At 50.4% G+C, this 14,595-nt stretch overlaps 1 protein-coding gene across 2 annotated transcripts in view; it reads right to left on the bottom strand.

Annotated features, from left to right (window-relative positions):
• Nucleotides 1–14,595, bottom strand: part of BSN (bassoon presynaptic cytomatrix protein) — a 67,285-nt gene that overhangs the window by 37,649 nt on the left and 15,041 nt on the right. For both annotated transcript variants that reach the window (XM_066558391.1, XM_066558392.1), the window contains exon 2: nucleotides 5,507–6,313. In XM_066558391.1, coding sequence (XP_066414488.1) covers nucleotides 5,507–6,313 — 807 coding nt within the window. The remainder of the gene's footprint in view (nucleotides 1–5,506; nucleotides 6,314–14,595) is intronic.

Genomic DNA, 14,595 nt, shown 5'->3' with positions numbered 1-14,595 from the left:
GGCCAGCGAAACCGAAACCGCCTTCCTCTCTCGTGCAGAGCTGCTATGCAGAGCTCTCAGTTTGACTTAAGTTTATGTGACTGACCCAAATATTCATACCCTCGGGGCTGGGGTATTGTTTAAAATCATGAATTCTGCACAAAAATCTAGGAGTAACCCAGCAATTGCTGCACCCTGTGCCCTGCTTCTCTGGTTACCTCTTTCTCCTGCAGAAACTCTAGGGTCCAACCCGCTGCCCACCTTTCAAGAGTGGCACTTTGCTCTTCCTCTTGTCCCTGGAAAGGGGACTGGGCCATCCTAGCGCCCATCTGAGCTCCAGGGACACTGCCAAGCTGTCATTGCAGGACACTCGACTCAGGGAAAACAGCCTCAAAAGGGTGACTGACAACAGCTGCTCCTTGCTCCATCAGGAGCTGCAGAACATGTCCCTGCTGCCCCTTGAGCCTGGCAGGAACAACAGGACAATAACAGGACCTGGATTCCTATGGAAAAATGATGCCTGAAAACTTTAAGCCCCTGTCCCAGCTTGTCACCCACCCTCCCTGTCACCCTACAAAGGCAGGCAGGTCTTTGGGAAGCATTTCTGATCATCCCATGAAGGACACAGGGCTCATTGAGATGGAGAGCTGCTGGATCCCCAGCACAGACACCTGTGCTCCAGAGGGCAGGTTCTTCTTCAGGCACATAGATCCTGCTTTTCTGCCTTGCAAGGAGGGGGGAATGGCCCCAGACGCCAGACCGGGGCTGGAATTTCCACCCCAGGACAGTGCTGAGCTGGAGGCTCTCTTAACCCCGCTAATCCTCTTTGCTTAGGAGCTAATTACATTCCCAGCGAGAGCAGGGACCCTTGGGAAGGGGGCAGGGAGGCAGGGCACAATCGGGAGCTGAACACAGGCTCCTCCCGGCAGCGAGGGCAGGTGAGGCAGGGGCCGGACCCTCCTCCCTGCTCTCCTTTTAGCTCTTCTCTGAAACGTATGTGCCGACACCAAGATAATTTTGGCACAAAACCTTTCCTCGGCTCTCCTTCTCTAACCCATCCCCCGGCTGCCGGCAGCGACACCCTGTTCTGCACAAAGGCTGATCTCACGGAGCTTTTTCCATCCCCCTGGAGTCCGTTTTCCAGGCATTCCTCCCCGCAGCCGAGCGCAGGAGCTGCCGCGGCTGCTTCTGCAAGTAGGGCAGGTCAGGCCCATGCTCAGCATCAGCATCTCGAACCTGAGCAGTGCAGCAGCCCACCCTGGGGAGCTGTTCTGCTCAGGGACCAATTTTATGCAGCAGGAGCTCTTGGATCGTGATGAAAAGAGAGGTCTGGGGCTTTCCAGATGCTATTTGATACAGTGATCACAGCTCCTTGCAAGAAATCCATCTGAACAGGCTGGTTTGCACCTGGCTGCAGGTACAAGGGGAGCAGCAGAAGGGGAACAAGTCCCATGAAGGGCTCAATGCTGCTCCTGCATCCTGTGATACCACATCCAGGATAATCACAGAATCCCAGATCTGAAGGGACCTTAAAGCTCATCTCATTTCACCCCCCTACCATGAGCAGGGACACCATCCACTGGACCAGGTTACTCAAAGCTCCATCCAACCTGGCCTTGAGCATTTCCAGGGATGGGAAGTCCACAGCTTCCCTGGGAAACCTGTTCCTGTGCCTCACCAACATGTGATAGGCATCTACTATATTATATATGCATATAATGCATGTAATAAGGAGCCCAATGCATCAACTGGTGAGATCACACAGGGCAATGCAGCAGCACCACCTATGACAACCTAAGTGTTATAAAAAAAGGGGGTTATTTTTACAATGCATGGGAAAATTGAGGGGAAAAAAAGCAGTTTTAGCATCTGGATGGGGTATGGTGAGTACCACAAATCAGTAAGAGGACCCTCCTGAGGGTCAGGTGCCCACTGGAGGTCACAGCCTGGCACCTGGGAATCAGCAGAGTTCTGCAATGAAACTTGTCACTGCTCCTGTTTCAGGCTGGTTAATTAGGCAAAGGGGCATCCTGCCATGTTTATTTAGTAACACAACATGCATAGTTCATTTGTTCCTTAATACAAAACCCCTGGAGTCAATTGGGGTCAACTGGGGTTACTGGGAGAACATCATGCAAGCACAAGGCCAATCATGCTGCAAGCCAGCTCTTGCCAGATCACTTGTTCCCTCAGCAGACTGTGCCATAAACAGGAGAGATTTCCTATGTCCCCACTGAAATGACCCAGCATTTGGTCTTTCTGCAATAGAAATCTCTTCCCTTCCTGCATGGCACCAGGCTGAGGCTGTAGGGAATTTGGGAAAGTCCCAAAGTGTCATCTGTGGCTTGAGAACATCTCCTAGTACTGCTCCCTGGATGCTGCTCCTGGAGGAGGTGTGAGGAGGTGGGAGGAAGCTCCAGGCACCTGTACTCCTGGTATTTCACATAAACAATTTATTTAAAGCTGGGTAATATGTATTATGGCAAGCATGCAGAGGAAGTGGAAGTCAGGCATGCTTTTGGGATTCCTCTGCTGGTCACCCACAGAGGAATGGGCCACCACAGTCCACACACTTCTCCTGGGATGTACTGCCAAAATGCCACCCTTATCCCTAAACTCTTCACATACCCTAGGCTTCCAGTTCTCACCAATACCTTCTGATCATGCCCACCAAGACCCAAAGCCAGAGGAAAGCCAGCCTTGCTGGCCGGTCTTCTGGAAACTCTGGGCTCAGAGGTACAACCCAGCTTCTCATGAGTGGGATACTCTTGGAGCATCCTTCACCTGCATAAGCATCAGTTTACAGTAGAGCAAAGACAATAAGAGAAGCACAAGTTACCCTTTTCTTTGGGTGGCTCAGCACCTATGCAGCTCAGCCAGTGAGTTCACAGAAAACCAGCACTTTTCATATTTCCTTCTCTTTTGGTAGGTTTGAGTGCACTTGGCTGAACAGAGTGCTGGGGAGGAGGCAGCTCCTTGGATACCTCCCCAGGCAGCTGCAGAGGGTGGGAGGGGACGGCAGGGACACAGAGCCTCCGACTCCATCTTTAGATCAGGAGTGGGATGGGAATGAAAATACCATGGGTATAATAACACATTTTCCCAGGGAAATCAGGAGTTTTAGGGGGTTGCAAATAGGGGCAACAGCCTTCCCCCTTTCTGGAAGTGACAATACAACTTTATTTGCAGGAAACACATGGTTTTAGCACTATTTTCTTACAAAACTCCATCCTTCTTCCAAAAACCAGGCCACTGTGGGCCATGCCCTCTCCCTCTCTGTGGCTGATGCTTTTTGGGCCCAGGGTGAAGCCTTGCCCAAGCTCCAGGGGTGTGTACAGAGTGTGCTGCCAATCTCACCCACAGTTCATGCTCCTCTGCACTTACCAGACTTGGGATCAAATCCCTCATTAGTTTTCACACAACTTCCAAGGGCAGCTTATAGCCAAGGTCCTAATTCATCAAGCAATTAATGGATCAAGCCTCACTACTTCAAAGAGTGAGTTCTGGTATTTGCATGAACCTCAGGGCTTGGGACAAGCCCATGTGAGCTGCAGGCAAAAAGAGATCAGACCACAGAGCAATTTTCCCAGAAGATCAAGCAAACCTAAAGCCCAACCACATTAACAGACCTTGCAATGCTTTCCTTTCCTCAGAAACTTTTTGTTAAAAACATCTACAGCACAAGTGTTGCACTTCTTCCTCAACTCTTATAAAAATAAATCCCATAAACCAACCCAACCATGCAGAGCTGGACAAAGGTTCAGTGTAAAGGGAAACAAAACCCATGACAGCACAATGCCTGGGTAAGACCTTGCTGTGGGTCTTCACTTTATGTGAAGGCTCACAGATGTTGCAGGGATGAGCTGCAGCAAGAAACACCAAGAGGAGCATACATGCCAGGGTGGGTTTGCCCAAGGGTGTCCAAAGGCATTTGCTCAAGAGCTCTGGGAACCTGGGCAGAGTCCAGCCTTCAAAATCTGAAATTTAATCCCAGGTGTCAGCTAGTGACCCTGGAGACAAGGGCTGAGGAGAGCTCACCTTTCCCTGCTACATGCAGAGATCACCCCGTTACTGGCTACAACCCAACCCCAAATTAATTCTCTAATTAATTAATTAGCAGCCGGGTGCCAGTGAGTATTAAAGCCTTTTCACCAATCCATGAGCTTTCTGAAGCCTGGGAACACACTGCTGCCCAGGGGCATGCCAACACGGCTTCAGCCCTACCCAAAGAACAAACACTTGGACAGCTTTCCTCACTCAAGCCCCCGGGGCAGGGTGGAGGCAGTGGGGGAGCAACAGCAGGAGCAGAGCACTGGCATTGAAAACAGCATTGTGTACACCGAGATGGCCATTTGGGGGGTTTGCACCTCCACAGACACTCTGGGAAGGCATCTCCTCTACTGCCAACGTGACCATGAGTGGAGCAGCAGCAACAGCAGCAGCTTCAGGAAGAACAGAAAATGACTGGGTGTAATTGAAACTGCAGGGAGGAGCTAGGGACATAAAATGTAATTATCTGCCATGGAACACATCCAAGATTAGCAATCCTACTTCTGGTCATTTCAAGTTCCCATTAACTTCTCCATGTGCTGATGTTATCAATTCTGTGTCTTAACTGTCTGCAAGATGCAGCAATTCCAGGAGCAAGCCCTGGGCCTCCTCTGGTCAGGGTCTCAAATCACTTGTCCAGGAGGGGGTGAAGGGCCTGGAAGATGTCCCTCCCTAGCTGCCAAGGTGGAAGGGCTAGGAGGATGCTCCAGCTGAACCAGTTGCACCACTCTCCTCTCTAGGCACCAGTGGCTAGGATTGGCTAAGGTGCTTCTCTGGTGCTTGGGAAGATGATCTGTGTGGGCATCACAATTCAGAGACACCCTCAACTGTAACAGGTAAGATTGGGTGTATTTCAGACCATCTCAGCCTCTGCTCTCCTCTCCTTGCACTCCACCTCAGCAGGCTACAGAATTCACCATCCAATTCACATTCCGTACAACACTGGGCATCCCCACATCCACCCCATGCACAGCCCATTCTATTGTGCTGCACCCAGGCTCCTCTTGCTGAGGCCCTGGCACTTTCTTCCCCTGTATCATCTTCCTTGCAGCCTCACCATTCGAGAATGCAGGAGCTGCAGAACGTCCCTCACTGGCCTCCTCTCCAGTCTGCCCCAAGGCCTCCTTCCACAGCAAGAGGAGGAGAACACTAAGTGGTGACTGGCACTTGCATGACCTCACCCTTGGACACCTTTGGGGACAGGGGGCACTGCTGGGGGTGCCCTTAACAATAGCCATGCCTTGTTCTGTTCCTTGCATAAAATCAGTGTAGACACATGAAACCCATGTCTTTGCCAAGAGGTGAAGGACCATGGACTCCAGCCCTGCAGCTTGCCCCAGGAGGAAATTAGTTTCAGCAGTTCCTTAAAGGCTTTTTTATAGACCTTTGAAAGCAAGCACCCCATCTTCTCTCCATTTTAAGCAAGGAGAGAGGACACACCCTTGGATCAGAAGACGCCTGCCCCACCAGCCCTTACCTCCACGAGGTGAGGCGTGGGGTTGAAGCCGCACATGTTGCAGACCTGCTGCCGGCAGGTGGTGCAGGTGTTGTAGTTGGGGGGCTCAGTGGAGCCCACGTTGATCTCAGCCTTGCAGAGGGGGCACGAGACCCTTGCTTTCGGCACTTCCTTTGGCTTGACACCCTGCTCGGCCTTGCCCGGCTTCGCCGCCGCCGTGGCACCAGCCCGGCCCTGTGCCCCGGGGGCTTTGGGCCCAGCCTCTTTGCTGGCGTCGCTGAAGACAATTTTTGGAGGCACTTTGCCAGGAGACGGCTGGCTTGGAGCAGGGGCCTCTGGCTGGACAGACATGAGCGTGCTGGCCTGGGTCAGGAGGGATGCCCCGAAGCCAAAGAGTTTCCCTGTGAGCCCCTCCTGGGGCTGCTCTGGTGCTCCAGCCCCGGGGGCCGGGGCTGCAGGCTTTGCCCCCGCATCTCCTGGCGTCTTTCTCTGCTCAGAGGGGGAAGGCTTGGCTTGCTGATGCTGCGGGGAGGCCCTGGCCTGATGCTGCGGGGAGGACCTGGCGGCCTCCTGAGGTTTCGGCTGTCCTTGGCCGTGCGGTTCCCTCTGCGGCGTTGTGGGCTGAGGTTTGGGTTGCTCCTGTGGCAGGGGGCGGGGGGCTGGCGGGGTCTTATCTGCAGCCGGGGGTTGTGGGTGCTTGGCTGGGGACTGGGAGGGGGACGGCGAAGGGGAGTGCAGCTGCTGCTGGCTCTTGGAGCGAGGAGCGGTGGTCATGTCCATCCCCAGCGCCCGCTGCATCTGGCAGTTCAAGCACAGCCATTCCTTCACCTGTGAGACAAGGAGAGGACAGGGGCAGTGAGTGATGGGTAGGCACAGCTGCCTGCAGGTAGCCCCAGCACACCCTTACCTCTCCCCAGACAGACCCCACATAGCCACAGGAACCAGTCATCAGCCCCTGAAAGACATTTTGGTACCATGTTCTTCACTAGCAGTACCTTGCAGTCAGGGCAAGCAGCCCCCATCTGTCACAGGTACCCACGGCACAGCATGCCAGCGTGAACGCCAGCTTTAATTAGCCTTGGTCTGCTTCCAAGGCTTCTGCTGTGAAGTGACTGCTTGCCATGAGGCTCTGCCTCTCCTGGGGGAAGAGGGGCCTTTCCGAGGGCTCATAGCTCCACCAACTCCCCAAAGCCCATTTTCTCCCTCCTGCTTGGTGACCAGAGATACCAAAGAGAGAAGTCAAGGCCAAATGAGGAAACACCACTGTGCCATGCTCAGTGCTTCCCTAGGGCTAGCAGAGATGGATTTTCTGGAATCAGTGCAATGGTTATGATACTCCATCTCAAAATTTGGCTCTGGAATGCTCTAAGGGAGTGCAGAGAGTGCTGCTCCTTGCACAATGCATCTGCACTTCCAGGAAGGGAAGCGCAGGCTGGGGAGCAAAGGGTTAATTTTCACTCTCACCATGATGAACTTTTGCATGTAAATGAAAAATAGAACACTTCCCTGGCTAAGTGGTGATAAACGAAAGACTTTCCCCACGAGAGATGTTCCCTGTGACACACTAATGTCTAAATTAAGTTAATTAAAGAGGCTGTAGAGCCTTTCCGTATGAGGAATCACCAGGATGCTCAGCAGCTCCACAAGTATTAATATACAGCACAGTCAGCAGGATGGCCAGGTCTGCTTGCAAAAGACTTCTCCAAGACAAGCAACTAAGGTGGCAAAAAGGGCCAGAATATTCCCAAAAACCAGAGCAGCACCCAGGACAAGCAGATGCAGAGCCTAGCAGGGGCAGCCCCCAACAGCTCCTGGCCCTTGCACTCCCTGCAGGCTGCACATCCCACAGGCCTGCACCCACTGCACGAGGTGTGCATTTTCCTGCCTTTCATTCTGGAAGCCATCTCTTCATTCCAGTGTTACAGATCACCTCTAAGGCTCAGCTTAATCCCTGCTGCAGAGCTATTAATCACCTTGCCTGGTCCCGCAGCTCCAGGTCTGCTTGGCCTTTTGGTCCTACAGTTGGAGGCATGGGTGATTCATAACCTGGCCACAGGGTTTTTCCCCCTACACTCCAATCACACAAACAGGCACATTTCAACCTTTTTCTGCTCACAGGAGCTGCCTGCAGAGATGCAGTTGGGTGTTATTGTAAGTCTCATGATGGGACACAATGACAAGTCCTTGAGAGGTGAGGCAGATAAGCCCTAAATCCCTTGTTACAAGTCCCCTCCCCAGAAGGGTTCTCATAAAGGCCAGCCTTCAAATAATAACTTTTAAAACTGAGGAAATTCAGATCAGCTAGGCAAGATGGGTTCAAATTCACGGGGGTGGATGAAACCTCCACCTGCTCACCGCACTCCTTCCCCTCTCTGCCCAGCACATGCTGGGTGCCAAGGCTTGGCATTGCCTCCAGCAAAGCTCTCCCCATCACCTTACAAGCCTGGCTGCACATCAGCTCTGTGCTTTTCCCAGACTTCCCTGTACTTGCTGAGCTCCCACGCCACTCTCTACACCAGCCTCCGCTTGAGTCCTTCACTTGGAGCTGAGGGAAAACAGCCTCAATTTTCCCCAGCAATTTTGTGCTACATTGTCGTTTCTCCAAGCTGTTCCAAAGGAGCCACATTATATTTAGTTCCTGAAAATAGTACTTCAGTTTTTATAATTTCTTAGGGTCTTGCTGTCTCTCTTCTGACATCCAGAATTTCTTGCGTTATTTTTGCTTTCACACCCCCTGGAATTTTTTCCCACAGTTCTATTTCAAGAGAGTGTCTACCAAAATCCCATCAGCTTTGCCCACCATCCCCATCAGCTCAAATTAAGGGAGAACCAATCCTTTCTATTCAGGTTCTTGTCCCTAGGATGCAAGAAATTCAAATCTTCCCTCTCCACATAATCTCCTTACCCGCACTTCAAGACCCTTAGTGAGGTGGAAATTGGGGGAAGAGGAGTTCCACTCCCTCCCTGTGCCACACAGAGCCGCCACTCTGCCCTTGGCCAAGGCTCCTCCAGGAAAAGCCAGGCAGTGGGAGGCACTGTGCCTGGGTCCTGGGGCACAGGAGCTGTGTATGGCTCATGGACAAGCCCACCAGGACCTCCCTCAGCTCAGGGCTGCAGAACAATGGGATCATTGTAATCTTCTCACTTTTCACAGTGAACCTACCACCCAGATAGGAAAAAGCCAGGGGGTGTTTTAGATGGGATAGGAGCATCCAATTGCCCTTGGTGACTTGGTGAGGAACTGCTGTGGAACATCTGTCCTGGGGAGCAGGAGAAAGCTGCAGGAAATACAGAGGGGCATGAGCTCCCAGAGCAAGCATTTGAAATGTAAATTGAGTTGGGATTATCACAAATTGCCTGGCCGGCCTCCACTGATGCAACTGATGACACACCAGTGTGGGTTACACAGATCAAAGACAACTTAAAGGATGCTGCAGGGAAGATAGCAGAGGAAGGGCTGAGTTATCTTGCCAAAGATCCTTCCCCCAAGGAGGAGAAAGGAGAAGGGAAAAGCCTGGGTGATAAAGAAATAGTTCAAAAAAATCATTATTTTCATACTCTTTCCCCCCATTTCTCTCTACTGTTTTCTAGGCATCTTCCCCCTGCATGATGAATCTGAAGCATTTAGAGGATGGTGATGCAAATAATCCCATTCCATCTATTTCTGTCTCCTGTTTGCCCAGTTCTTCACCAAATCAAAAGTTTCAGGGGTTGGATTAGTAAAGATTTACACCCAGACTCTTCCTGGAAAGGATGGGAGTCCATCACTGGGTGGAGAGGGAAGAGATGCTAATGAGACAGATATGATGGACATGCTGTAATCACTGTCCTGGAACATTTGGGAACAAGAAGGATTACACTCATTACGAGAATGAAGCATTTCCATCCTATTAGCAATTGAGAAGAACATCCAACAACATCTACCAGCACCAGAAGATATTTAAATTTGGCAGAACTGAATAATTTTACATCCAAGAGCTCTAAGAGAACTAAGAAAACTGCTGTGTGCTGATGTTCATTTTTAACAGGAAATTTTAGTAGGCTGTAAGAGTCTTGTGCTTGAAGAAGGCAAAGGTATGGCCTGCAGGGGACAGAGAGACAGACATCTGTCCAAGGCAGAAAGTGCAGAGAACTGAAGGACACACAAATATGCCCATCAACATGGGTTTAGGAAAAATAGGTCACAGCAAAGCAAACCTGATTTTATTCTCTGCACATCTGATATTAGTAATGCACAGAAGCAATATCCTTGATGTCCAAAAGGTGTTTTGACCTAGTATTGTATGACATGTTGACAAAAATAAAAAGCACTATAGAATATGAATAGTGAATATGCTAAATGGATTTCAGACTGGTTACCTGGCTGAGCTGGGGGCAACAAGAATTCACCACTGCCAAGGTATCATCATTTCACTACGGGCAGCACCACTCACACACAGTGGGTTTGGTAAAACAACAGAATCAGAATGGTTTTGGTTGGAAGGGACTTTAAAGATCATCTTGTTCCAGCTGCCCTTATATTAAATATCGATGAAGATGAGTCTCTACTGCCTGGCAAACCTGTGCTCAATCCATGCAGGAAGCCTGGAGCTGGAAGCAAGAGTGAGGAGGTGGCTGAGCCTCCTCTTCCAGCACCAAGGGACTCCTTCCAGAGCCCTCCACGGTTCCACACCGACATTTTAAGGAGATTAGTAAAACACCGCGGGAGATACGGGCCGGATCTGTGAGAGTGATTCCAGGGATGCAGAAAATGTCTGAAATGAGAGAATTGAAGAGGTTGATCTTTTTCGTTTATCAAAGAGAAGATTAAGAAGTGACTTGATTACGATATAGCAGCGCATTCAGTGGAAACAATATCAGGTACTAAAAGGTTGTTAATTAGGCAGAAAAAGGCATAAAAAGAACTAATGACTGGAAGTTGAAGCCAAATATATTAAGCATCACTTTTAACAGCAGATGTTTCTAACCATTAAAGCAAATTATACACATGCTGTTGGGCTCAGCAGAAGACTCAGGGAGGTAAAGCTTGCAGGCCTTTCATCTATAGGGTATTTTATGCCCGTTCTGGTCTCACAAGATTTGATAGCTTGAACCATCCCATCTGTATGGACATTTGGAATGTTTGTATCTGACACCTGACCTGCCCTAGCCTCCATGCATTTCCCAACACACCTACAACCACCAGCCTTACCTTTTCCACAACAGAGCCCTCCAACACCCCAGAATATTCCTCAAAACCCCCTTCCAAATCTTATTATTCCCCAATGCATGAGTAGGTCAGCAAGTGGCAGTGCTTGCTGGGTCACAGCTGCCAGATGTGCCTCCCCCCTCAGTGCTGTCCTGTGAGCACCAACCATTTGCAAATCCTGTTAGGAATGAAAACTTTCCAATCAGCGTTTCCTTTTAAAAAATTGCAGCAGGAATATCCACAGCATGTGCTGGCTCTGCCCAGTGCAGATTTAAACATTGATAAGAATTATAAATTGAATATTTATATACACATACACGTATAAAATTACAGGCATGGTGGGCTAGATTGTGACCCTCTGCTGAGCAGGTACATAAGGGGGACCAAGATCCATCCCTGTGCACTGTGGTTTCCAAATCATCTAGAAAAACATCAAGAAAAGTACACATTTAAAAAGGATCTGAAATGATACAGACATAGCTTGAGTCTGTAAGGCTTCTGCAGTTATTCTAACACCACCTATTTTAGGAGACTATGTGAAAATAGCCCATCCCCAGTATTTGTTACCAGGAGATGTGAGGGAGTGCTGGTTATGTGCAGGTTGTTTTGTTCCCCTGTGGTAAGACAATCCAGCTCTAAAACTATCTCGAGTATAGAGTTCAGCCTTTGCAGTGGGCAGAAGCTTTAAAATGAGCACTGTAAGCAGAAAAATATCATAACTGAACATCCAAGATATTTTCACGCCAAAATTTTGGATTATAATTAAGAGTAATTCTGTCTTTGCTGAGGGTTGGTTATTTTGGACCATTTGGAGGTCACCCAGGATGTTATCCTACTACAGAAGAATAAAAAAAAACAAAATGGAGAGACCATATTTAGATTACCATATTTATGACTTTGGAGATTTGAGATGGAATGGTTCCTCACCAGCTCTACCCATTTAGACCTCACTGCAGCCAAAGCCACTGACCTTGCTAGCTACACACCCCCATGTCAGAGGAGGCACTGGGCTCAGACCATCTGACCCGCTTTAAACAATCATTTTAGACTGGCAAGAACAGGTCCCAAGTCATCTTGAGTCCAGCATGATCAATCCCACCCAAAGGTGACCATTTTGGACAGGACAGAGAAAAGAAGCTTTGTTCAGCAGAAGATACAACCCACAATCATCCTTTGGCATGAGACGAGATGTACAACGAGCTGAAAAAACAGAAACCAAGTTCATGGGAATTCAGAACAGAAAAGGAATGTGGGTTTTCTCTGAGTTGCTGAAAACATGTGTATTTAATAATTCTACAAAACTGAAATCCTGAAAAAAAGCCCCTAACTATGTTTGGGGGAAGAGCACGACAGGGCGCCTCCGGCAGCAGCTCTTCAAATCCAAGAGCCCCAAGTGGGCCCCTTCCCTAGATGAAGCCACCCTCCAGCAGATGCACCCCAAGGTCACAGCTCCCTCTGCCTTTTGCAGGCACCAGTATGAGTATAAAAATAACCCCAGCTGGAACTGGGTAATGAAGGTACTGTGCTAATCAGACTAATAGAGAGGCTCAACAGCAGGATCACTGACTGGATGGAGACAGGTTTCATTCATGGCTGCTACTGGTTTATCCTGGAGGAACACTGCAATAGCCTGGCCTCTCCCAAGAGCTGCCAGTGCCCTGCCTAGAGTGTCCTTAAGTGTCTTCAGCTCAGCAGCTCTGCCTGCACATGAAGAATGTTGTCTCACAAAATCAGCCAGTCAGCGAAACGTCCCTTCCATCCGTGCCTGCCGGGTCCACTCCTGAAGAGCTCTCTGGGGGGCATGTCTCGTGTTTTACTTGTCACACTGAGCTCTGCCAAAGCCACATACATACTCTGCAATTAAACAATATCCTGATCCAAGGGAAGAGGCAGTGCTAGAGGCAGCCCTTGGCTAGAGAACAGAGGGAACAGCAAGTTGTGGGGAGCTGGGATACTGCTGGGAAGGCAGGAGGTGGGAATGGCTGCAGGAGAGCAGGGAAAGCTCAGCAAATCCTGGAGCAGCTGCTGATGCATGAAAAAAACTAAAGGTACCATGTGAATCAGGTTTCACATCCCAGACTGGAGTGCATGACAAATATATACCTTTTTCTGAAGTTTTAGGTTTGTTTTATAGCAACATTAAATTCTCTCTAGAAGTGTTTGAGGCAAAGGTTGGATGGGGCCCTGAGCAATCTCATCTAGTAGGTGTCCCTGAGTAGGTGTCCCTGCCCATGGCAGGGGGTTGGAACAAGGTATCTTGAAGGTCCCCTCCAAGCCAAACCATTCCATGATCCTGTTTCTGAGTTCTCCTACAGCAGCACAGTGACAGCTTGTCATGGAGCTAGTGTGGAGGGCAGGAAAAGGAGCCCTGGGTGTTTGGATCAGTGCACAGCCTACATGCAAATGCAAAGAGGAGCCTGCAAAGCGTCTCGTGGAGGCTGTGATGTGGGGTATCAGCCAGAGTCTGACCTGAGGGGCACGGATAACACCAGGAGATGGAGTCTCCTGAGGTGCTTTGGGAGGACCATGAGCAACCCAGGGTGCAGGAGCTGTTGTGTGCCCAGGGCCAGGCTGCATGTCAAGACATCACCAGAATTCACGCCTGCATCCAGGTGGAGAGGAGGCGGATGCAAACGTGCAGGCAGCGTGGGCTGAAGCTTCCTGGTCCAAATCTAAAGCACAGTTTGAGGAGAATCCAGGGCTCCAGAGAAAATGTGCAATTAGGACTGTTTCAGCACTTAATTGACAGGGGAACTGGTCACAGAGGCACCGAGTCACTTGTCAAAAAGGCCACCTTATGCTCATCTTTATCTTCAAACATCTCAATATAAATAAAATCTAGTCCTTGGCACTCCTGCCCAGAAGGGGAAGCCACTGGAGCTGTCAGTAATCATCCTGCTAATGCTTGCCAGAAAATAATCAACTTGCTCGCTTGCTGGCGAGTGAGAGGAACCAACCCCCAAACTCATCTCCTTCTCTGCAAATAACAGATGGGAAACTGCGTTTGTCCAGAGAATCGAGCTGCGAAATAAGACAGTGGCATTTCATCCTATGAGTCACTTCTCAAACAGTTTCCTTTCTCTGGTTAGCACTCCCTGAACCAACCCCAGGCTACTTGAGTGCATCTCCTGTCTCCAAAGGGCATCAGGAGGTGCTGACCCCCACAAGGCTCTGCAGTTTCAAAGACAACCTCCAGCACCTGCATCTCGCTGCTTGGTCCATCTTTCCCTGCACCACGCAAGCACGGACACGGGGATGAAGCACACAATCAAAGGAAATAACTGCGTGCCCAACAGCTTTGCAACTAACCTCGATCCGCCGTCATAGGCAGCACGGTGCTCCCCGGCAGCATCCCCCATGGCTAGCTCCTCAGGAAGTGAGAGCATCCCCTCCTTCACTGCTTGCCCTTGCTGGCAGAGAGAAGCAGATGGGCAGAGGAAACCTTTCCAGCGCCAGACCCAGCGCTGCTCCTCTGCTCCCCCCGGAGCGCGGGTCCCCCGCCAAACAAGGCGCTGCCTAGCTAAGCAAACCGGCAGTGCCGCCGCCCGAGGCAAAGGGACAAGTCCTTCCAGTTCATTAGGGAAGGTTTCTTGTGCGATTTGCTGCCTCACTAGCTCCTGTTTAGACAGCCTTTGTTCCTCGTCCGCAGGAGCGCATGAAAGATTTGGACGTCTGTACGTGCTGGGAGGATGCTGCTCCCTGGGCCGGGCAGGGAGCACGGCAGAGGGCTCACCCCGGGCTTTAACCTCCCGAGCTCTGCACGCCGAGGTGCTCTAAGTGCAGCCCCGGGTCCCTCTGGCTCCGTAATGCAGGATTTCCACGGGAGCCCTCTCGGCCGAGGAAAGCCTAATGGCTTGCTTTGCCTTTTTCTGCTGCTGCTCCCGTGCCCTGCCGCCAGCCGAAGGACGGACGTCCTGAGTAA

The sequence above is a fragment of the Molothrus aeneus genome, chromosome 12 (genome assembly GCF_037042795.1).
Source record: "Molothrus aeneus isolate 106 chromosome 12, BPBGC_Maene_1.0, whole genome shotgun sequence".
Classification (NCBI taxonomy): Eukaryota; Metazoa; Chordata; class Aves; order Passeriformes; family Icteridae; genus Molothrus; species Molothrus aeneus.
This window is presented reverse-complemented; position numbering and strand designations above follow the sequence as displayed.